The sequence below is a fragment of the Protopterus annectens genome, chromosome 11.part0 (assembly GCF_019279795.1).
Source record: "Protopterus annectens isolate FY-2018-M chromosome 11.part0, PAN1.0, whole genome shotgun sequence".
Classification (NCBI taxonomy): domain Eukaryota; kingdom Metazoa; phylum Chordata; order Ceratodontiformes; family Protopteridae; genus Protopterus; species Protopterus annectens.
Genome location: NC_056745.1, coordinates 2,731,892 through 2,756,627, shown reverse-complemented (window position 1 = coordinate 2,756,627; position 24,736 = coordinate 2,731,892). Strand labels below are relative to the sequence as shown.

The 24,736-nt window shown below is 44.2% G+C and overlaps 1 protein-coding gene across 2 annotated transcripts in view; it reads right to left on the bottom strand.

The window, feature by feature from the left end:
* Window positions 1-24,736, bottom strand: part of SPATA20 (spermatogenesis associated 20) — a 2,234,575-nt gene that overhangs the window by 982,430 nt on the left and 1,227,409 nt on the right. For both annotated transcript variants that reach the window (XM_044087351.1, XM_044087352.1), the window contains exon 12: window positions 13,813-13,981. In XM_044087351.1, the coding sequence (XP_043943286.1) occupies window positions 13,813-13,981 (169 nt within the window). The remainder of the gene's footprint in view (window positions 1-13,812; window positions 13,982-24,736) is intronic.

The following is a 24,736-nucleotide window of genomic DNA, read 5'->3' as shown; positions in this document are numbered from 1 at the left end:
TGAGTTTATAATTACTAAGGTGATTGGACCTTCCTTATGAATGTGCATTAGTATGGCGGTTCTGCAGGCTTTCGGGACATAACCCATTGCAAGATTCATGTGAAAGATGTTTTACAGAGATTTTGATAGGTCATATTTGGTGCTATGTTACCAGAGCCCATGGATGTGGTATTTTTTTTGTCTTAGAAATATTGCTAGGCCTTGTTCCATAGTGATCTTGGAGGAAACCAGGGACCAAAAAAATTGGGAAGTATCAGTTATGATGGAGGGTGAGGTGAAGTTCACACTACATTTGCTAAGATATTAGCTGTTTCTATGGAATCAAAATGGGTGGTGGTATTGTGAATCAAATATGAACAACAATGTCTATTGTTTCTTACCTTCTAACATAGAGAAGGAACTGCAATTACTTTTGGTATCAATGTCTATTCTGATTCAAAACTATGTTTGAAAGCCCCCTTAATATGGGATTATGTGACCATCAAAAAAGATCTTAGCACTTTCTTCCTTTTGGTGTAGGGCTTATTTATACAAGTGTTCTACCATAAGTGTGTTTTAAAATTTTCCCAAGTATATGGGTAGGTAATGATTTGTCAACAAAACTATTGAGAGGTAAAAGGCTTTCTATATAGGGGCTGTCATGTGAGAACAAAGCAAAAGAACTGTAAAATATAAGTATATTATGTTCATTGAAATGTAAAAGTTTTCTTCAACACACAACCAGGCAGAAATGCAAGACTCATGTTTCATAACAGGGATCCTATAAATGTGTCTGAGGTTGACATATCTCTTAGTACTTCCTTTATGCTGAAGTACAGAGATTGTGTAGTTTGTAAATATAAGTAGCAGGGGTTTGTGTACACAGTCATCTGTCCCCCACTTTGTGGGTGCACAGAAAGTGAACCCTCCTGTGAAAAACATTGATGGTATTACAGAGTTTTGACATTTGGTTTAACTTATTTTTGTCTATAGAAAAGTTTTTGTTGGAAGCTGTAGGACTTCCCATTACAGGTCCCATATTTCTATCATGCAGCCCACAGCCAAGCTATAATGCTCTGTCAGCTTTTTCCAAATGCATGAATGAATAAAACAAACATGAAACCCCTATTAATCTATATTATTTTAAAAACTTACATTTATTACTAAAATTAACAATATCATCACTGTTTAAAAAATTACTTACAGAGTTTACCACAGTAAATCTCACAAGTGAGGACTTCCTACAATTTAAAAACTTACATTTTACTAAAAATAATTAATAGCATCACTGCTGCCAAAATTCTTACAGAGTTTACCTTACTGCATAGCAGGAATTTATACTGTGTGCACCTGGGCACTATTTTTTGTGCAACTCAGTAGCTGCATCTAACTGCAGCAGTTTGAAGATGGTTTGGAAGAACTTATGCAAAACAAACACTAATGACATTCAAATATGGATTGCATGAACATTTTGCAACTATCTTATGCAAATTAAACATCTTTCTTGACTTTTTGCAATCCACAGTCTCTTCTCTATGTACAAAGATGCCATCCACATAAGTCTTAAATAAGTGAAGTTGCACTTTTTCCTATTTACTTTGTATTTAGCAAAGTTGGCTGACTGCATTTCTGTAAAGTGTTATACTGTATTCACTGCAGTAGATAGGAGAATCAGCTATTCACAAACCTTCCACATACATTACTGTGGTTGCAGCAGCTGTCAGAGCATTGGTTTGCACATCACCTCTAATGACTCAAGCATATCCTTATCAGCGTAAAATGTGGAAGGGCCATTTACATAAGTACTGAAAAAAGTGAAGTCTCACCTTTTCTTTTCTATCTACCTTGTATTTGGACCTTTTGTAAAAAAAAATTAAGAATGTGCCCCTCTTTCAGTCTCTCTGATATAACTTTATAAAGGAAAGTACAGTTTTGTACCTACCATATATGTAGATGTTCGAGTGTCTTCACTGCTGCGGGCATTACACTTGGGTTATCCTGCCGTCAGGTGGTCCCGCAGTCGGCCAGAGTTCCAAAGTCCTGGTCCGGCGTCGGTTGCTGTCGCTTCTTCCCTGACGTCAGTGTGCCAGGAGTATATAAGATGCAGCCAACGCCATTTTCTTCAGTTTTTCTTGGCCCAGATGTCAGGTACCCCCAAATAGGTAGGCAATACATATTGCTAATAAAACACACAACAAGGTAAAAAACAAAACCTTCAGTTACCAGCAAATACACCACATAGGTAGTGTAGGGTAGAAGGGTATAGATTAGTTCCAGCTAAGAAAGAGGGGATGGCGGGTGGGTAACCAGGACTGCAGCAATGAAGACACTCGAACATCTACATTTATGGTAGGTACAAAACTGTACTATGTTCATCGTGTTTCACTGCTGCAGTCATTACACTTGGGTTGAATCCCAAAGCTGAGTTAGGGTGGCTGGCTCTATAGAGGATTTGGGGTGGCTAAGAGGCCCTGCAGCACTGCAGTGGCAAAGCCAGCTCTGGATCTAGAATAAAGAGGCAAGTGATAATGCTTGGTAAAGGTGTGCACTGAACTCCAAGTTGCAGCTTCCAAGATGTCTTTGGTAGGTACTCCTCTAAGGTAGGCAGTTGAAGTGACTGTTGCCCTGGTGGAATGTGGCCTAATATTACTAGGTACAGGTTTCCCATGCTGTGTGTAGCAGAACCGGATACAGTGTCCTATCCACTTTGAAATGGTCTGCTTTGAAATAGCCTTACCCTGTGATCCTTCAGCATATGCTACAAACAATTGCTCAGTTTTTCTGAAAGCTTTTGTTTTGTCCAAGTAGAAACATAATTGTCTGTGTATGTCCAAGGAATGCAGAAATCTCTTCCCTTTATTCTGGGGATTTGGATAAAAAGTTGGCAAGTGAATAGTTTGGTTAAGAGCCACACTGGATACCACCTTAGGCATAAATGAAGGGTTTGTTCTTAAAGAAACCCTGTCTTGGTGAAAAATGATGAAAGGCTCCACTGCCATTAGTGCCTGTAACTCTGAGACTCTTCGTGCTGAGGTTATTGCCAGAAGCAGAGCAGTTTTCCATGATATATATTTTAATTCTGCTGAATTGGCTGGCTCAGAAGGAGGTAAGGTTAGTTTTTCCAAGACAAAATTGAGGTCCCAAGTTGATGTTGGTGCTCTCCGGGGCAGTCTTATGTTTTTAGCCTCTCTGAGGTACTGTTTTAGCAGTGGATGAGAGAAAATAGAAGGATCCGTGTTGTAATGAGCTGAGATGGCAGAGGCGTGGATCTTAATGGATGAAAAAGATAGTCCTTTGTCCAGCATCTCAGTTAAGTATTGTAATAGCCGAGGAATATTTGGGACAAGAGGGTCAAAGCTTTGAGCCTGGTTCCAGGCACAGAATCTCTTCTATTTTTCTGAATAAGATTTCCTGGTGCTAGGCCTCCTGGCCTCCAAAATGACATCCATAACAGCTTTAGATAGAGGTGTTGTCTGCTTGATTAATGAATCTGCCATACAGCCAGGTTTAAGGTTTTGAGCTGACTGTGCAGGATCTGATTGTTTTGTTGAGTCAGAAGATGTGGAGTTTGAGGTAAAATCCATGGTGGGCCTTGAGCTAAGTTCTTTAAGATTGGGTACCAGTGCTGGCGTGGCCACTCTGGTGCAATCAGGATCATCTGTCTTTTTTCTTGTCTGACTTTTAGGAGTACCTTTGAAAGGAGAGGCAGTGGTGGGAAGGCATAAACCTTTAGGCTTTTCCAGCTGAAGGAGACAGCATCCACCTTCCATGCTTGTGTGTGATAAGTCCTTGTGCAGGATTTTTGTAGTTGGCAATTCTTTGGAGAGGCAAAGAGATCTATGTCTGGGCACCCCCATTTCTGCATTATCATGCTGAATACTTGTGGATTTAGTTTCCACTTGTGAGGATCCATGATGTTTCTGCTTAAGTCTTCTGCCAGAGTGTTTTTTTCTTTCCTGGCAGGAATTGTGCTTGTAGATGAATTTGAAAGGCTAGAGCTGTGTCCCACAAGGTCATTACTTGTCTGCAGAGGGGATAAGAATGAGTGCCCCCTTGCTTGTTTATGTATCACATAACTGTGGTGTTGTCTGTCTTTAGTAATACTTGTCCTGGATGCAGAAGGTCCTTGAAAGCTGTTAGGGCATTTTGTACAGCCAACATCTCTTTTTGATTGATGTGAAGATGCATTTGATCTGCGGTCCACTTGCCCTGAATACATTTTCCTGCCATGTGTGCTCCCCAGGCGTAATCCGAAGCATCTGCTGTTAGTGTCTGCCTGGCTGTGGGTAGAGTGAAAGGCTGTCCCTTGTTGAGGTGACATGCCTGTGCCCACCATCGAAACTCCTGTTGTAGGCAGGGAATTAGTGGTATTACTGCATCCAAACTGTGGCAGTGTTGAGTCCACACGCTTTTTAGGTACCATTGTAATTTCCTCATATGCAGTCTGGCATATGGAATTAGTAGTATGCAGGATGCCATGAATCCCAAGGCCTGCAGAATTTTTCTTGCAGGGAGTTGGGTCTTTGTTGCCATCAATTGAAAGTACTGAGTCAGTTGTCCTTGCTTGTCTGGTGTGAGATAAGCCATCTGGGCCGTAGTATTTAAGCTGGCACCCAGGAATATTATCTCTTGTGAGGGCACTAGTTTTGACTTCTTTTCGTTTACTGTGTACCCTAGGCAAATTAGCAACCTTTTTACAAACGCCAGATGCTTTAGAAGAATGTCCTTGCTCTCTGCTTGAATAAGGCAGTCATCCAGGTATGGATATATTTGAATTCCTTTTTGTCTGCAAAATGAAATTACTGGTGCCAGGCACTTTGTGAAGACCTTGGGCGCAGTAGATAAGCCAAAGGGCAGTGCAGAGAATTGGTAATGCACTGAACCAGCTATGAATCTGAGGTATCTTCCACAATTTTGTCTGATAGGGACATGCAGGTATGCCTCTTTGAGGTCCAAAGTAACTAGCCAAGCTTTCTTGCCCAGCATGGGAAGAAGCTGCTGTAGTGTCAACATTTTGAATTTCGGAACATCCAGGTAAGTATTTAAGAGTAGAAAGGTCTAGTATGGGTCTCCAGGCTTTGTCCTTTCTGGGGACCAGAAAAAGTCTTGAGTAAAATCCTTGTCCTTGTTCCTATTGTGGCACTTTTTGAATATCTCTCATGTCCATGAGGGCTGTAATTTGTTTTTGTGCCTCTGCCCATTAATTTTGTGGCAGGTCTGGCATTTCTTTTAGCCTTGGTAGAGTGTGAAAGTGGAACCTGTAACCTTAAGACACAATATTCAGAACCCATTTGTCTTGGGTGATTATATGCCAATTTTGAGAAAAAAGTGCAAGTTTTCCCCCTAAGTGAGCTGCCAAAAGGTAAGTGCTTGGCATTCGAAGGGGGAAGTCATTGGGACTGTTTCCTGTAAGGTTGTGACTTGTCTTCACCTCCTTTTGGGGTTGAAGCACCCCACTGTCGTGGTCTGTAAGAGCCTTGGGGCTGAGATCTGCCTCTTGGGCGTCTGAATCTGCCTCTTTGTGGTCTGTCTGACACTGGAAAAGACCAATTCTTTGAAGGCCAATTTCTGCTAAATCTAGGTGGCTGTACCTGTAAGAAATCCTTCACCGTTTGCATAGATTTTGCCTTATCCTCCATTTTCTTTAATACCTCTTCTGCCTCAACACCAAACAAAATATCCTGCTGTAAAGGAGCATCCAATAATTTGGCCTTAACATGATCAGGTAAACCTTGTTCTTTTAACCAAGCATGCCTTTGAATCACAGATCCTGTAACTGCTACTCTACAAGAAGCCTCTAATGAATCAAAACCATATTGCAGAGTATGCTTGCCCACTTGTTCAGCTGCATGCAATAATTCCTGCATTTCCTTATAGTCAGGTAGTTCTGAACTTGTAATCATTTTCTGCTTTAACAGAGACATTAAATTGGTATTTAAGCATGTGAAACTGGCAATTTAAAGCTCTCACTGCTAAAGTTGCTGAAGTGTAAACTTTCTTTCCCCATCTGTCTAATGCTCTAGAATCCCTGTCAGAGGGAACTGGATTCTTAGCCGTGGAAGCCTTTACCCCCTTTGGGACCCTGGGAAATAGTTTCTGGGTCAGCAACAGGGTTTTTATAAAGAAATTTGTGAGAGTCAGGGACTCTGTAGTACCTGTCTGGCTTGACTGGAGCAGGGGGCAAAGAATCAGGATTTAAACTGGATTCAGAGAACACATCATCCACAATATCTAACACTGGCAGAATAGCAAGGGGTCTGTGCTGAGGTAATAAAAGAAAATCTCTGAGCCTTTTCTTGGATTTTGAGTAATCCTGGCTCTCCCAATGGAAATGCTCCCTCATGGTATGTAAAGTTTCCCCAAAAGAATAATCCTCTGGAGGAGAGGCTGAAGGAACTGATTCTTCAGCATCAGAGTCCTCATAGGGGGGTAAAGAGTATCCCTGGTCTGAAGAGGAATCAGAGTAAATGGAAACCTGGTCAGAGGAATCATAGTCTGCATCCTGCCTAGGCCTTTTATCAGGAGGGGGATGGGTACCCCTAATCAGAGCAATTAAGTCTTCGGCCATTTTGAGCATCTGTTTTTTAGGCATGGAGGCCTGTCCAGGTGAATGCTGTACTTGCTTCTTTGTCTTTAATGGCGTTTTAGACTTGGCTGTAGTTTTTATAGTAATCTGTGAAGGTCTGAAAACACCCTCAGAAGCCGATGCCTGCTCAGTGGCTCCGGACCCATCTGAAGGGTTAGTTTCCGTAGGCCCAACACCTTGAGTATCCAGTGGCCTAGACATCTCCACGTGGGAGTCGGAGACGGCCTGTGGCTCTGAGGTAGCAGGTGTCACGGGCTGCGAAAGTGCCTCATTGAGAACCGGCGAACCAGCGACTGGCCTAAAAGAGGCTTCCTCATCAGTTTTGGGCCTCGGATGCCTGTCCTTATCCTTGTCTTTGCATTTTTTGTGTATTCCGGTCGTCGGTTGTTCCGACAGCATGGTATAATTAAACCTTCGCCCAAAGTAATGGCGAGCAAAATCAAACCGAGGTTTAATAGTGCGTTTGTTAAATCTAGCACAAAACCGACAACTAGTGACGTCGTGGTCTGGGCCTAGGCATGGAATACAGTAAGAATGAAAATCCTTATGAGATATTTGCTTCCCACAAGAAATACAATTATTAACTTTTACTGACATCGGTCTGAGGCAAGAAAAAGTTTCCCCAACGGGGTACTTAGCTTTATTGAAGACTTCGGTTCTGAAAATTCGAATTGAAACTCTCAGGAGTTGGCCGACCGGCACTTGCGAACTGCTTTTGCTTCAGGCACCGCGCGGCAAGAAAGACTGAAGAAAATGGCATCGGCTGCATCTTATATACCCCTGGCGAACTGACGTCAGGGAAGAGGCGACAGCAACCGATGCTGGACCAAGACTTTGGAACTCTGGCCGACTGCGGGACCACCTGACGGCAGGATAACCCAAGTGTAATGACTGCAACAGTGAAACACGATGAACATGTACTACGATTTGAAATGATCAAAGGTTGAGAGGTATGCTTAATGTTTGTGTGTGAAGAACTGCATCATTTTAAGCTTCCTCCATATGATACAGGAGGACAAATGCCATAGTCAGCTTTTCTTCTTGATTTTACTTAAGCACCATGGTATAATGCAGGCACTGTACTCTGGCAGAGTGGCAAGCCAGGATATCTACAACAGTATGATAAAGAATAGTTGTGTAAAATCTTACCATAACCATAGATGGCCTTCTCTTCCATGTTGCTGTATTCCAAACTCTTGGTTCAAAGGAGGTTATCCTCTGCTTGCTACCCAAACGTCCGTCCAGTATACAAAAGCTTGTAGTCACTGTTCAGTATGAGGGATGTCTGACAGTGGCATAGGGAGCGTGGGCCATAAAAGTGAAGTCTGCACGTACCTTTGCCCAGAAATGAATACCCCAGTCGGACCCCAGTCCCAGGATAGCTGTACAAGTCCTGTGCCATCCAAAAAGGAACAGTTTAGATGGAAAAAGGGGGAACGAATGAGGGAATAAATACTGCAACATGGAAGAGATGCACATCTATGGTTATGGTAAGATTTTACACAACTATTCTATGTCCTTCTATTCTCATGTTGCAGTATTCCAAACTCTTGGGTGAGTGCCAAAGCTCACAGTGAAGAAGAGGGTGGTGGTACGGAACTGTTCTCCATGAAGCCATGAAGGACTGCCCTAGCAATCCCCACTCTGGATCTGGAGATGTGATCCAACTTGTATTGTTTGGTGAAGGTATGGACAGCTGTCCATGTAGCTGCCTCCACAATAGATGCAGTGTCCAGTCCTTTGAAGAAAGCCCCCGATGAAACCATGGCTCTAGTGGAGTGGGCCTTAATTTTTGACTTGAGTTGTTTCCCATGGAATAAGCAGCAGAAGGAAATAGCCTTGAAAATCCAAGCAGAAATAGTCTGTTTTGTCAACACCTTTCCCAGAGCTTTGGGGGTGAAAGGAGACAAACAGTTGCTCTGATTTCCTAATGGTCTTAATCTTGTTAAGGTAAAATCTCAGCTGTCTGTGAACATCAAGGGAATGTAAGATTCTCTTCACTGTCATTTTGGGGTTGAGGAAAAAAGGTGGGCAGGCGGATACCCTGATTTAAAGATAGTTCATTTAGCACCCTGGGCGTAAAAGAGGGGTTAGTCCTCAGGGTCAATTGATCCTTGTGGAAGATGAGGAAGGGAGGAGTTGCCATAAGGGCCTGGAGCTCTGACACTCTTCTGGCTGATGTGAGGGCCACAAGGACTACAGCTTTCCAGGTACAATGTTTCAGGGATAACTTAGAACCTGTTTCAAATGGGGGCAACAGTGAGTTTCTCTAAAACATAATTTAGATCCCATGGAGGTGGATCCGGCCTCATGGGGGGCCTGAGGTGTAGCTCCCTTAAGGAATAACTTTGGAGGGAGACAAGAAGCTAAAGGAGGTCAAGAGGCAGACAGGCTGAAATAACAGCAAGGTGTGCTTTAACAGAGGAATATGCCAACCCTGCTTGCAAGCGTTCACACAGATAGGACAGCACTAAGGGGACCTCACTTTTAAATAGGTCTAGCTGTCTTTGTAGACACCACACGGAGAATCTCTTCCATTTAGACAAATAAGATCTCCTAGTGTTAGATTTCCTGGCCTCCTGCAGGACTGTTAGCGCATCCTCAGTGCAAAGGTATCTAGAAGGGTTCAAAATTCTATCACCCACAGGGTTAGATTCAGAGAATACAGATGGGGATGGATTAGGGATCCCTTGCCCTGTGTGAGAAGGACCACTCTGTGAGGTAGCTTGTGATTATTGCCCCTGGCTAAATGCAGAAGGAAGGGGAATCAATGCCGTCTTGGCCAAAAGGGAATCACCAGCAATATTTTTGGTTTGTCCTGCTGTATATTCAGCAGGACTTTTTGAAGTAATGGGAAGGGGGGAATGCAAACATCCTCTTCCATGAGACTGAAATGACATCCATTGCCATTGTTAATGGACTGGGAAGCCTGGTGCAAAATAGTGACAACTGTCTGCTCAGAGGGGAGGTAAACAGCTCTATTTGTGGTGTACCCCATCTGTGGACAATGTCCAGAAACACATCCCTGTGAAGGATCCATTCATTGGATTTTGACATGGACCTGCTCAAGGTGTCTGCCTGAATGTTCTGAGCTGAAGAGATGTAAACTGCCTGCAGAGACACTCCGTGTTTGGCTGTCAGTTCCCAGGCTTGGAGAGCAAGTCTGCAAAGCAAATAAGATTTGGTTCCCCGGTTTGTTCACATACCATAAAATTGTAGTGTTTTCTGTGAACAATTTCAGAGGACCTTGTTTTAGAGCATGAAGGAAGGCTGTCATGGCAAACAGGATAAGCTCTCATTTCCCTGATGTTGATGTGTTCCCTCCTGAAGTTGTGTGAACAGGTACCCTGCACTTTCAGGCTGCCCAAAGTAGGCCTCCAGCCCAGATCTGACGCATATGTGTACATTTTCTGGACTGGTGAAAGGAGTTGTAACGGAAGTCCTGGGTTGAGTGTGACTTGGTTCAACCACCAGAGAATCTCCTTCCTTAGCCAAGGAAGGAAGGGGATGTCGAAGTTCAAGGGGTGTGAGTGTTGGGTCCATGTGGACTTCAGGTATTGTAAGGTCCTCATATGGAGTCTTGCCAGAGGCAGCATGGGAATAGCGGAAGCCATATGACCCAGTAGTCTGAGATACTGTCTGGCTGTCAAAGCAGTAGCTTTGAGAACACAGACCAGACATTGCCTCAGGCTTTCCACATCTGTCCTTATCCTGCAGCCTGGAAAAAAGTTGGTCCATGGAAGGACTCATGTTGGACTTGGGGAAGTTTATGTTGAATCCCAGTTGAGTTGGGTCTGTAGGGATCGGGAGCATTCTGCTTGAATCATGAGGTTGTCCAAGTATGGGAAAATTTGAATCCCTTGGACCATGCAATAAGCAACGACTGGAACTAGACACTTGAAGACCCTTGGAGCCAAAAGGCAAGGCTGAGAACTGAAAATGTACGGAACCAACAGCAAAGTGTAAATATTTCCTGTAGTTGGACCTTACAGGGATATGGAGGTAAGCATCCATTATGTCGAAGGGGGCTAGAAATCCCTGAGGTATCACTAAAGGAAAGAGGGTCTTGAAGGGTAAGCATACGAAAGGTGGGTACCTGTAAGAAAAGACTGAGGTGAGAGAGATCCAGGATAGGTCTCTAAGGCCCACCCTTCCTGGGAACTAGGAAGAGTCTGGAATATAAACCCCTTCCGTTTTCTACCAAGATATCTGGTTGTACAGTTCCTTGTGAAAGGAGGCTGTCTATGAATGACTGGAAAAGTGGAAGTTGATCTTTGGGTGGTTGGGGAATCCCCCTGGGAGAAGGGGAAATGATCCAAGTCATAAAGTAACCCTTTTCTATGATGGAAAGGACCTAGCTGTCTGAGGTAATGTTTTGCCAAACTGGAAGACAATGAAAGAGCCTTAGAGACAGAGGAACGGAGTCTGGGAGGGGGTGGGGTGGCAGTGAAGGCAAGTATTCACAGGCTACCTGCCCTGTCCTGAAATTGAGGTTTCTGGGCAGGAGTTTGAGCAGGCTTAGAAGGGGTCTGCTGTTTCCTAGTGCCCTTTCTTGTTCTAGCATAGGGAGCTGGGGCAGAGTATCTCCTCATGTACTGGGGGTCTTTGAGAGATAGTTCCTGTGAAATTTGGGTATAGGGGAGACAAGCAGGTGTTTTAAATCCTGCAGTTCCTTGCCTTTTTGCTGAAGGGCCTTAAATAGTTCAGCCACTTTAGATCCAAAAAGGGCAGAATTATCCAGGAGGGCATCCAGCAATTTGTCCCTAATATCATTGGGTAAGGGATGAAGCCTTAACCATGAATATCTTTTAAAAACTGAAGCCGAGGCTACAGACCTGGCAGAAGCTTCTGCAGCATGATAGCTGCATCTAATTGAATGTCTAGTAACTTGAGAAGACAGAGAAATTATACTGAAGATTTGAGCCTTGGAAGATGAGTCAGGAAGGTCAGCTAAAAGCTTGGTGGCCTGGGTCAAAACAGCCAAGGCATATTTCGACATATGTGTCTGGTAATTCACTGTCCTAAAGGCTAGGGTAGCAGAAGTATATACCTTATTAACAAGGCACTCCATGGCCTTACTGTCCTTGTCTGTAGGAAAGACAGAGGTGGAGGGAAGAAGCTTTGATGGCTTTTGTCTGCTGAAACTGAGGCAGTGGCAGGGTCAGCAACAGGACATTTTATCAAAAACTTTGCCCCTTCAGGGACTCTGCAAAACCTGTCAGGCCTTCTAGAGACAGGTGGTTGTGAATTAGGATTAACAGAGGCAGCATTAAAAGCATCCAAGAAAGCCAGTAACACTGGAAGAATTGCAGAAAATGCCAGGCTTTCCATTTGCAGAAGCTCATAATATCTTTTTTGGACCTCTGACATTTCAGAAGAGTCTCACTGAAAATGTTCTCTCATTTTAGAAATTGTCTCCCAAAGGTGAGGTCCTCTCCTGGGGAGTTAGCCTCAGCAGATTCATCCTCTGGAGAAGCATACCCAAGAGGAGAAGGCATCTGAGAAACATAAGATAGAGAATCTGCTGAAGAGGACTCTGAGGAGTCCTAAGCTTCAGGCTGGATAATTTCCTCAGCCTGAGGCCTAGGACTGACAGGAGGAGGACCAATCTGTGGGGAAACATGAATGGCAGGCATTAGGGCCATAAAGGCATTAAGCATGCTCTGTGAAAAAGCCTGCCAATCAGGCTGGCTTTCAGCAGGAGGGGAGAGATGCTTTGTTTTGTGTTTCTTTTTCACTGAAGGCCTAGTCTTGGAGAGGCCTACAATCTGTTAGCTGGGAAGGAGTGGATGCAGTAGAAGCAGTAGTGCAGCTGCAAGAACCTGAAGTTCCTCCTCATCGTCAGCAGGCAATGTCTGCAAGCCCTCCCCAGACATGCCTTCTGCCCTAGGTTCTGCACCCCCCCCCCCGAGGGGTACCAGCTATACCTGTAACAGCAGATTCTAAACCTTCCTCCAGGTGAGCATCAGCCACAGGAGGGACATCTGGTGGAGAAAGGACAACAGCAATTTCAGTCCTGGAAACCTTGGCCTTCTTTTTAGGTGGTTCTATTGGCTGACTGGATGACACTTACATCCCTAATGCCAAGTGTTTAAGACGCTGATTCTCTAAGTAAATATTCAAAGTATGCAGATGACTGCGGAGTGTCTTGGGGATGAAGGCCTAACAGATTGCGCAAGTAAGATGGTCAAAGGTAGGCCCTAGACAGAAAAGACAGAGTTCATGGGCGTCCTTAAGGGGGATCTGACGACTGCACCTGCACTTTCCCTTTCTGGATGGCATGTAACCTAAACAGACATGCAGTGACAAAAAGGAATCAGGAACAGCCCAGATGGGGTACTTATCTTAGAAACTTATAGATTCAATGGTGAAGATGGCTCAAAGCACTGATGTTCGACTGGTGGCAGAGAAGTTCTGAGGAAAGGTATGTGCAGACATCACTTTAATCCCCCACACTGCCTAGGTCAATGTCAAACGTCTCGCGTACCTAGCAGTGACTACAAGCTTTTATATACTGGCTGGAAGTTTGGCTAGCAAGCACAGGATAACCCCCCCCCCCCCCTTTGAACCAAGAGTTTGGAAAACAGCAACATGAGAATAGAAGGACATCTACTACTACAAAACAACTATATTGCAAGGTGTAAGCAGACTTTTGTTTCCATACCAGAAGGGACAACCACTGCCCTATTCCCACTGACCATCATGAAGGGTATTGTGATAACTGTGAAAGAAAATGTAAAATACTTAAAAAAAATACATTGATTTAAATATAGGATTTCAGTTAGCCTGAATGTATAGATATAGTGAAGTAACTAAAATATACACCTGGTTAATCAGGGTGTAATAGCCTTTTAATTTGCTTTGTCAGACACCATTTCCACCCAACACATTTCCAAGTCTCTACCAATGAAGCACACTCCCAGCTAAAACTCTCATCTCTGAAAGTGTAACTCAAAGAAGTGAGACATTATGTTTGTGACTGTAGTAGCCACAATTGCCACATTCCCCAATTGACCTTTCTTACACAAGTGTATACTCACATACTATGGTCATATAATTATATTTCCAATCTATACCAGCTTGAAGCTGAAGGTTCTATTCTGTACCCTACCATATCAACACAGTTGCATAAACTTTTAAACAGCAACCTCTGCAGGCATCTTAAATAACCTGCTTTCTCAGCAGCATCTGTTTTAAGTCAGTCAGGTCCCACCTGTAAGTCATAGGAAGAACACAGTTTTACTTACAAGTGCTCAATGGGTTGTAATTCTCCCTGATAACAACTTCTCAGTAGTCTTCCATTAGCAAAATAGAACAAATGTTTTCTGAGAAAGCATGCCGCGCTGGTGGCACGTTCAATATAGTTCTTCTCTCCCAGCACTGCCCCAGCATGAGCAAAGCCTGATAGCATCAGTCCTAAAAAATCAGAAAAAAAAAATGTTTGTAACAAATAATGGTACATATCAAAACATAATTTCAAAACGTGTGCTATGTGCCACAGCAGAGTGGTCAAATAAACTTTGAGATATACTGATAAAAAGGCTCAGCATAGGTCTTTCATAAAATATGCACTCATAAGGGAACTTTGGTAAAGACAGCTAAACTATACCAGTCAAATGAGTAAACAATACAGAGAAACAAGTTAAACATCACTTGGTTGGGAACAAGAAAACTGATAATTCAGGAATAAACTCATGACAGACATCAACAAGCACTTTCCAAATGTTATTATGTGAAGGTAACTGGTTTAAAATTTGAGAGTGAGTTTAGTTTATCTTTTTGTGGTGGTATATGCAAATAAGAAGCATTGTAAAGAATACTGAAACATTAACAATTTCCTTTTGGGAATGAAACAGAATCATTGCTGAGAAAAGTTAAACAGACACTCAGAAGTACAGATGTGTTAGGACCTTGCCATAGTTGCAGATGTTGATACATGCTCACTGTTGTAGTCATCAGTACGGAGATTCCTGCCTGCAGAAGCCAAAGACCAGACTAACTTTCACAGCTTTACCTTCCCACTTTTGGCTTCATCTCACTCCCTCCACATCAATATCCTTGTGGCATAACAGGAATATCAACTGGTACTATTTTCTGATCTTTCTTACTCTGGCAGGGTTGAGAACTTATCTTATACCCCACAGCACAAGTGAAGCTAGAGGACTCATTCCCAGGGAATAGTATTCACATATGAGGCTCCGATCTACTTCACCAGACTCTAGTCATAGTTGGGGGGGGGGGGGGTCTGATGGGGAAGTGAGAGAGGTCTAATGGGGAAGTGAGAGAGAAAGTGGAGTAAATAAGGTGAAAGGATACCCTCCCCAACCCAGGAAGCACAGGCAGGAGAACAGAGGAGATTGGTGGGCAGTAACGCGAAACAGTGAATATACTTAAGCATCTACAAGTATGGCAAGATCATACATGACTGTATTACATTCTTCATAGAATTCACTGCTTTAGTCACCACTTCTGAGAAGATTCCTAGTGCATAAAGGCTAGTGGGTAACTGACTCTGAGTGAGCTATTAACACAGCAGACATTGGAGAATGACTATGACAAACCATGCCCTGGCCTTGGATGCAAAATTTAAATTGCAAAATTTGGAAAAGGTATTAACAGAGGCACAGATAGCTGCTTCTGAAATAAACCCTGATGCCCCTCTTATACCATCAATGTCTTCATATTGAAGTAAGAGGAGTCATTCGAAGCAACTGGAGAGAGTACATTTCAGGTGGTAGGTCTGGATGTGGGATACATGTAGGCTGGATATCTTACTGATCTTGACTGCAACAGTGCATCCAACGTCATTTTCTTCAGTTTTTCTTGCTCCAGATGTCAGGTGCCCCCAAGTAGGTAGGCAATACATATTGCTAATCAAAAATATACAATAAAAACAATACCTTCAGTTACCAGCAAATACACCCCAAAGGTTGTACAGGACAGAAAGGTATAGATAAGCCCAGCTAGTTCAGAGGGGATGGAGGGATGGTAACCTGGACTACAGCAGTGTGAACACTCTAACATCTACATTTATGGTAGGAACAAAAAGTACAGTTTTGTACCTACCATAAATGTAGATGTCCGATAGATATGCAACTGCAGTCATAACATATGGGTTGTCCTGCCTCAGGCAGCCCTCGGTCGGCTGGATTCCAAAGTCTGGGTCCAGCGTCAGCTGGTGTCGCCTCCTCTCCGTCAGAGCAGCTGGAGTATAAAGGCAGCGGCCGATGCCATCTTCTTCAGTGTTTCTTGCCCCAGATGCCAGGTGCCCTCCTAGGAAGGCTAAATTTGGTGAATGGATAAACAATTCCAGACATGCACAACAGTAATAAACAGATACACCATAGGAGATACCCCCAGCTAATAGGGAGGGGTAGTGGACCCATAAAGAAGGTTGCAGAGGGGTAGGAGGGTGGGAAAATCCGACTGCAGTTGCATATCTATCGGACATCTACATTTATGGTAGGTACAAAACTGTACTATGTCCTTCAAGAATGCAACTGCAGTCATAAAATATGGGTTGAATACCATAGCCAAGCTGGGGGTGGATGGAACTAAGAAAGGGATGGTGTAGCTAAAATGCCCTGCAGGACTGCCGAAGCAAAGCCTGCTCAGGATCTGGAGTATAAGGGCAGGTTGTAGTGCTTGGTAAATGTATGCACGGAGCTCCATGTAGCAGCCTCTAGAATGTCATTTGTAGCCACTCCTCTTAGGAAAGCTGTGGATGTGGCTATAGCTCTGGTGGAGTGTGGCCTAATATTGGCTGGCACACCTTTTCCATGGAAAGAATAGCAGAATCTGATGCAGTGTCCAATCCATTTTGAAATTGTTTGTTTGGAGATTGCTTTTCCTTGTACTCCAGCAGCATAGGCTACAAACAGTTGGTCAGACTTTCTGGTGGCCTTAGTTCTGTCCAAGTAGTAACGTAGTTGCCTGTGTATGTCCAAAGTATGCAGCAGTTTTTCCCCCCTGTTTTGCGGATTGGGGAAGAAGGTAGGCAGGTGAATTGCTTGATTTAGAGATACCCTGGAAATTACTTTTGGCATGAATGTAGGATTGGTTCTTAGAGAAACTCTGTCCTGATGAAAAATGAGGAAGGGAGGTACTGCCGTGAGTGCCTGTATCTCCGAGACTCTTCTTGCAGATGTGACTGCCAATAGAAAAAACGTTTTCCATGATAGAAATTGCATTTCTGAAGTTGCTGCTGGCTCAAAAGGAGGAAGAGTTAATTTTTCCAGAACGAAATTGAGGTCCTATGCAGGTACTGGCTGTTTTCTGGGAGGTTTGATATTCTTTATCCCTCTTAGGAACTGTCTTAGCAAAGGATGTGAAAACACTGGTGGATCACAATTGTATTTTGCTGAGATTGCTGAGGCGTGAATCTTTATAGAAGAATATGAGAGTCCAGTATGAAACATTTCTGTCAAGTATTCCAATATCAGAGGTATACTCAGTAATGTTGTATCCTGACCCCTGTTGGCATTCCAGATGCTGAATCTCTTCCACTTGGCTGAATAGGTTTTTCTGGTGGAAGGTCTGCGTGCTTCCAGTAAGATCTCTTGAACTTTTTTGGAAAGAGAGAAAATGGAAGGACTCATGGTAACCTCCAGGCTGTCAGATGCAATGTTTTCAGGTTTTGATGGACAGTCCTGTACTTGTGTTGTGTTAGAAGCAGGGGCCATAGGGGCAGAGGCCACGGTTTGGTCCGAGTTATGCTCAACAGCAATGGGTACCAGTGCTGCCTTGGCCAGTCTGGAGCTATCAGGATGCCTGTTGGTTGTTCTGCTTTGATCTTCAGTATCACCTTGGTCAGCAGAGGTAGAGGAGGGAATGCATAAATTTTTAGGGAATTCCAGCTGAAGGAGAGAGCATCCGTTTTCCAGGCTAGAGGATGTGGGTCCTTGTGCAGAACTTTTCCAGGTGATGATTCATGTGAGAAGCAGAGATCTACGTCCGGTCTTCCCCATGTCATTGTTATTTGTGAGAAAATGTGAGGATGCAGCATCCATTCGTGTGGATCCAAGAAATGTCTGCTCAGCCTGTCCGCCAGTACATTGTCCTTGCCTGGCACAAACTGGGATTGCAAATGTATCTTCAGACTCAGGGATTTTTCCCAGAGAATCATTGTAAGTCTGCAGAGGGGATAAGAATGAGTGCCTCCCTGCTTGTTTATATACCACATGACAGTGGTGTTGTCTGTCCTTATTAGCAAATGTCCTTGTTGTAGTGATTTTTCGAAAGTCTCGATTGCATGTATCACTGCCAACATCTCTTTTTGGTTTATGTGCAGATGTCTTTCCCTTGGTGCCCATAGACCTTGAATGCATCTGCCCTCCATGTGCGCCCCCCATCCGTGATCTGAGGCGTCTGTTGTAATCATTTGACCTGCTTGAGGTCTGTTGAAGGACATGCCTTTGTTTAACTGACTTGCTTGAGCCCACCACAGAAATTCCTTTTGCAGACATGGAATGAGTGGGATTACGTCCTCTAGGCTTTGGCTGTGTTGGGACCATAAGCTTTTTAAGTACCATTGCAGCTTTCTCATGTGAAGTGTTGCCAAAGGTATCAGAAGAATGCAAGATGCCATGAACCCCAGGGCCTGCAGGATTTTCCTTGCAGTCAGCTGGGAGAGCTTTGCTAGGCCTTTGAAGTACTCTGGTAACTGCTGTTGTTTTTCCTCTGTGAGGTAGGCCATTTGAGTTTCTGTGTCCAGTTTGGCTCCTAGGAAAATAATCTGTTGGGATGGCAGTAGTCTTGATTTCTGAATGATGACTGTGTATCCCAAGGCCTGCAGTAGTTGAATGACATAGTCCAAGTTTGCTATTAAGGTTTGTTTGTTGTCTGCTTGTATGAGGCAGTCGTCCAGGTAGGGGTATATTTGAATCCCCTGGAGTTTGCAGTGTGCCACTACTGATGCCAGGCATTTCGTGAACACTCTGGGTGCAGTAGATAAGCCAAACGGCAATGCTGAGAATTGATAATGCTCTGTCCCTGCAAGAAATCTGAGGTATCTTCTGCAACTTTGTCTGACTGGGACATGCAGGTATGCCTCCTTGAGGTCCAGAGTGACCAGCCAAGACCCCTTGCCCAGCATGGGAAGGAGTTGCTGCAACGTCAGCATTTTGAACTTTGGCACAATGGGAAAAGTATTTAGAGTAGACAAGTCCAGTATAGGCCTCCATTTGTTTTCTTTTCTTGGAACAAGGAAGAGTCTTGAATAAAATCCATGGCCTTGTTCCTGAGGAGGAACCCTTTCTATTGCTTTTATACTTAACAGCTTTGAAACGTGAGTGAGTGCCTCTGCCCTTTGATGATGTGGCAGGTTTGGCATGCCTTGTCTTATTGGTAAAGTATGGAAGTGGAATCTGTAACCCTTGTCTATTAAATCTAGAATCCAGTTGTCCTTGGTTAAGATATGCCAGTTTTTTGAGAATAAGGATAATTTTCCGCCCAAAGGTGCTTCTCTTTGAGCCTTTGTAGGCGGTATGAAAGTCAAGCCATTGTGATTGTCCTTGTGGTGCAGCTGGGCTGCCTGCGCCACTTCTTTGATTTGGAGGTTGCCATTGGCGCCCCCTGTAGGAACCTCGGTATTGCCCTCTACCTCGGGCACGCCTGTTTTTTCCCCTTTGAAACTTGTCAGAGTCGGGGAAGGACCAATTTTTTGAAGGCCAGTTTCTGCTGAACCTGGGTGGCTGAACCTGGAGGAAATCCTTGACTGTCTGTACTGACTTAGCTTTTTCCTCAATGGATTTCAACACATCTTGTGCATTAGCACCAAAAAGCTTCTGTTTTTCCAGAGGTGTATCAAGTAACTTTACTTTAACATGGTCTGGCAATGGCTGATCTTTTAACCAAGCATGTCTACGTATCACAGCCCCAGTCATAGCTGCCCTACATGAAGCCTCCAATGCATCATAACCACACTGAAGAAAGTGATTGTTAACCTGCTGAGTGTTATGTATATGATCCTGCAATGCTTTCTTATCAATAGGCTCAGGAGAGGCTAGCTTTTTCTGTAAATCATCCAGTAAAAAATCCTGGTACTGAAACATATGAAAAAGGCAGTTAAGTGACCTCATGGCTAGGGTGGTAGAGGTATAAACTTTCTTACCCCATCTCTCCAGGGACCTAGCTTCCCTATCCGCTGGCAGTGGATTTTTGGCAGTGGAAGTAGCCACTCCCTTGGGGCCCTGTGAAATAGTTTCTAGATCCACAGAGTGGGCCTTAAAGAGGTGTTTGTGAGTGTCAGGGACCCTATAATATCTGTCTGGCTTGACAGGAGCAGGGGGGAGAGAATCAGGATTAGCACTGGAGTCAGAGAAAACATCATCCAAAACATCCATAACTGGAGGAATAGCTAAAGGTCTGTGCTGGGGAAGCTTGAGGAAGGTACTTAGCCTTTTTCTGGAATCAGAGAATTCCTGACCCTGCCATTGAAAATGTTCCCTCATAGAGTGCAGGACTTCACCAAACGAGAAATCCTCTGGAGAGGAGGCAGAGGGAATTGATTCCTCAGCATCAGAGTCCTCATAGGCCTGGAAGGATTCTTCTTGGGTATCTGAATGGTCAGAATCCCCAGAGGTTTCATCTGAAGAGAGGTTGTCAGCCCGCTCAGTTCTGGGCCTTTTCTCTGCAGGTGGCTGAGATCCTCTGTCTGGGTGAGGCTGGGACCCCCTGATAAGAGAAATAAAATCTGCAGCAAGAGACATGATCTGTTTATCAGAAGAAGGGGCCTGAGCAGCAGGTTTAGGATGGGTCTTGGCCTGGCTGGCGGCCTTAGCACGTGCAAAGGCCTTGATGGACATGGATACAGGAGGCCTTGCAGCCCCACGTGCAGGAGTAACCTTGTCTACAGGAATGGTGTCGGGTAGATCCAGAACTTCGGTTTCCGGAGGAAAATCCACAACCGGCACCGGAGAGGTCTCCGAGACTGAAGAACGTGTTAGCGCTGTGTCGTCGGCCTGGAGCGGTTGAATTACCGTTTCCGAAGGGACCGAAGCACTAGCGGGGGGTTTAGGAGTTGCATCAGTGGTGGACGCGGGCCGAGGATGTCGGTCTCGGTCCTTTCATTTCTTGGTAGATTGAGTTGTCGGTTGATCAGACGGCATAATATATGCGAAAGATTCACCGAAAAAGTCTTCGGCAAATTCTGCCCGGCGCCTGAGAGTGCGCTTATTAAAGCAAGCACAGGCAGCACAGGCCGAGACGTCGTGGTCTGGGCCCAGGCAAGGAAGGCAGTAAGAATGGAAGTCCATATTAGGTATTTGTTTACCACAAGACAAAAGTACAGTTTTGTACCTACCATAAATGTAGATGTTCGAAGATCCACATTGCTGCAGTCCTTACACTTGGGTAGTCCGCTGTCCTTGGTCGGCCCGAATATCAAAGTATAAGGCTGACGTCGGTCAAGGCGCATTTGACTGACATCAGGACGTCAGGGTACAAATGCGCATGACCGACGTCATATCCTCAGTCTTTTCTTGCCCCAGATGTCAGAAGACCCTAAAAATAAAGGTCAAAACCAAAAGACAGCAAACAAACAACCAACCATCCTAGCACTAAAAATATGTACAATATATACAATATACATCATATTGACAACCCAACCCACACAACCGCCTCTAACTACAGAGGGAAGGAGGGAGGGTAAATTGGACTGCAGCAATGTGGATCTTCGAACATCTACATTTATGGTAGGTACAAAACTGTACTATGTTCTTCATCTCACATTGCTGCAGTCCTTACACTTGGGTAGAATCCCAAAGCAGAGGTAAGGGAGGATGGCCAAACTATAAGGAAGCAGGAGCTGCCAAAATGCCCTGCAAAACAACAGTGGCAAAACCAGCCCTGGATTTAGAGTAAAGTGGTAGGTGATAATGCCTAGAGAAAGTATGCACTGAACTCCAAGTAGCTGCCTCCAAAATATCCTTGGTTGCCACCCCTCAAAAGCTGTCAAGTGGCAGTAGCCCTAGTGGAATGAGGCCTAATCCCAGCTGGAATCTCCTTGCCATGATGGGAATAACAGAAAGCAATGCAAAACCCAATCCACTTAGAAATAGTTTGTTTTGACACAGGCTTGCCCTGAGAACTCAAAGCAAAAGAAACAAATAACTGCTGAGACTGCCTGAACCCTTTAGTTCTGTCCAAATAATATCGCAACTGCCTGTGTACATCTAAAGTGTGCAAAATCTTTTCCCCTTTATTTTGGGGATTTGCATAAAAAGTAGGCAAATGAATAGTTTGGTTTAAAGCCACACTAGAAACCACTTTAGGCATAAAGGAAGGATTAGTACGTAAAGATACCCTATCCTTATGGAAAATTAAGAAAGGCTCAACCGCCATAAGGGCCTGCAACTCAGAAACCCTTCTTGCAGAGGTAATAGCCAACAAAAAGCAGTCTTCCATGATAAAACTTTAATTCAGTAGTAGCTGCAGGCTCAAAAGGTTGTAGAGTGAGTTTCTCCAACACAAAATTGAGATCCCAAGCAGGAGTAGGAGCTCTTCGTGGGGTCTTATATTCTTTGCCCTCTAAGAAATTGCTTGAACAAAGGATGAGAAAACAATGGTGGGTCACAATCATAGTGAGCCAAAATTGCTGCAGCATGAACCTTAATAGAAGAGAAGGACAAACCTTTGTCCAGTAACTCAGTAAGATATTGAAGAGCCACACTTAAATTAGGCTCAGAAACATCAAAATCCTTTGCTGCACTCCAAAATAAAAATCTCTTCCATTTATCTGCGTACACTTTCCTTGTACTAGGCCTTCTAGCTTCCAAAATAACATTCAAAACTTGCTGTGGAAGTGGAGGGCCACTATGGTTCAAAACAGAATATGCCAGGCTGTTAGGTGCAGAGAGTGAAGCTTGACATTGAGCAAATGACTGTCCTCCTGAGACAACAGGTGTGGAATCGAAGGCAAAGGCCATGGAGGCTTCCGTACCAGGCTTCTCAGTAATGGGTACCAATGCTGTCGAGGCCAATCTGGAGCTATCAAAATCATCCTTGGCTTGTCTTGTCTGGCCTTCAGTAGTAACTTTGGGAGGAGAGGCAGAGGCGGAAAGGCATACACATGAAGATTGCTCCAATTGAAAGAAAGAGCATCCACTTTCCAAGCTGTGGGATGAAACCTTTTGTGCAAAACTTTGGCAGCTGGTGGTTTAGTGGAGAAGCGAACAGATCTATGTCTGGAGTTCCCCATGACACTGTCAATTTCTGAAATACATGAGGATCCAATTTCCACTCGTGGGGATCCATAATTTGTCTGCTCAACACATCTGCTAAGGAGTTCTGTGCTCGGCAGAAACCTTGCCTGAAGATTTAGCTGTAAACTGAGAGCAGTCTCCCACAAAATCATTGCTTGCCTGCATAGAGGATAAGAATGTGTTCCGCCTTGCTTGTTGATGTACCACATGACAGTTGTGTTGTCTGTTAGAATCAACACCTGCCCTGGAAGAAGTAAATCCTTGAAAGCTATTAATGCAAACTGGACTGCTAACATCTCTTTCAAGTTGATATGTAGATGTTGTAGTCTGGCAGGCCACTTGTCTTGTATCCACTTTCCATTCAGATGAGCTCCCCAAGCTTTGTCTGAGGCATCTGTCGTTAGAATCTGACTCGCCTCTGGCCGGGTCACAGAGAGTCCCTTGTTTAGGTGACATTCCTGAGCCCACCACCACAATTCCTTTTGAATGCAAGGTATTATTTGAATGACAGTGTCCAAATCCTGGCAGTGCTGTGTCCATACATTTTTGAGATACCATTGTAGCTTCCTCATATGAAGTTTGGCATTGGGAAGCACCAGAATACAAGATGCCATGAACCCCAAGGCTTGAAGGACTGTCCTTGCAGTCAGCCTGGACTGATGAGACAACTGATGAAAGTAAAGGGAAAGATTCTTTGTTTGTCCGGGGTCAAAAGGCCATCTGGGATGCTGTATTCAGTCTCACACCCAGAAAGCACATGTCCTGAGAGGGTACTAGACTGGACTTTATTTCGTTCACAGAATACCCCAGGCATCTTAGCACTGCTATCACATAATCCAAATGATGAAGAAGCTCGTCCCTTCCTTGAGCCAGAATCAGGCAATCGTCCAAATAAGGATAGATCTGTATTCCTTTTAACCTGAGGAAAGCTATCACTGGAGCCAGAACTTTCGTGAACACTCTGGGCAGTAGATAAGCCAAAGGGCAATGCAGAGAACTGATAATGAGAAGTCCCAGCTCGAAACGCAGATACTTCCTGCAACTCAGTCTGATAGGAACATGAAGATAAGCCTCCTTGAGATCCAAAGTTACCATCCAATGATCTTTGCCCAGCAGAGGTAAAAGCTGCTGTAACGTCAACATTTTGAACTTGGGAATGTCCAGATAAGTGTTGAGGATAGATAAGTCCAAAATTGGTCTCCACGTGTTCCCTTTCTTTGGTACTAGGAACAGGCGAGAATAAAATCCTAGGCCCACTTCTGGCATAGGGACCGGCTGTATGGCCCCTATTTGGAGTAACAGAGAAATTTGCTTGTGAGCCTCTATTCTTTGTTGAGGAGGAACGTCTGGCATGCCTTTGAAAGGAGGCAAGGTATGGAAATAAAACCTGTAACCGTGGTGTATGATATCCAATACCCATCTGTCTTGGGTAATTAAACTCCAATTTTCTTTGAAAAGTGCCAACCTTCCTCCCAAAGGTGCTGCCAGGCGAGAAGGCTCTGGCAGCTGAAAAGGTAGGTCATTGGGTCTGTTTACGAAAGGACTGACCCTGCCCTCACCAAGACTGTGCAGGACAACTCCCTGTTCTAGGCCTGAAAGAGCCCTGAGCTCTGCCCCTACCACGTCTAGATCTACCCCTAGACTGGGAATCATAAGAAGGATCGTCCACCCCTTAGTAGGCCAATTTCTACTAAACTTTGGAGGCTGAACCTGCAAAAATCTTTAACAGTCTGCATAGACTTAGCCTTGTCTTCCATTTTCTTTAAAACTGCCTCAACAGGAGAACCAAACAACACATCAGATTGTAAAGGAGCATCTAAAATCCTTGTTTTAACATGGTCAGATAAATTCTGCTCCCTCAGCCAGGCGTGCCTGCGAAGAACTGACCCAGTGGCAGCCACCCTAGACGAGGTCTGTACAGCATCAAAACCACATTGCAAAGAATGCTTACCCACCTGTTCAGAAACAT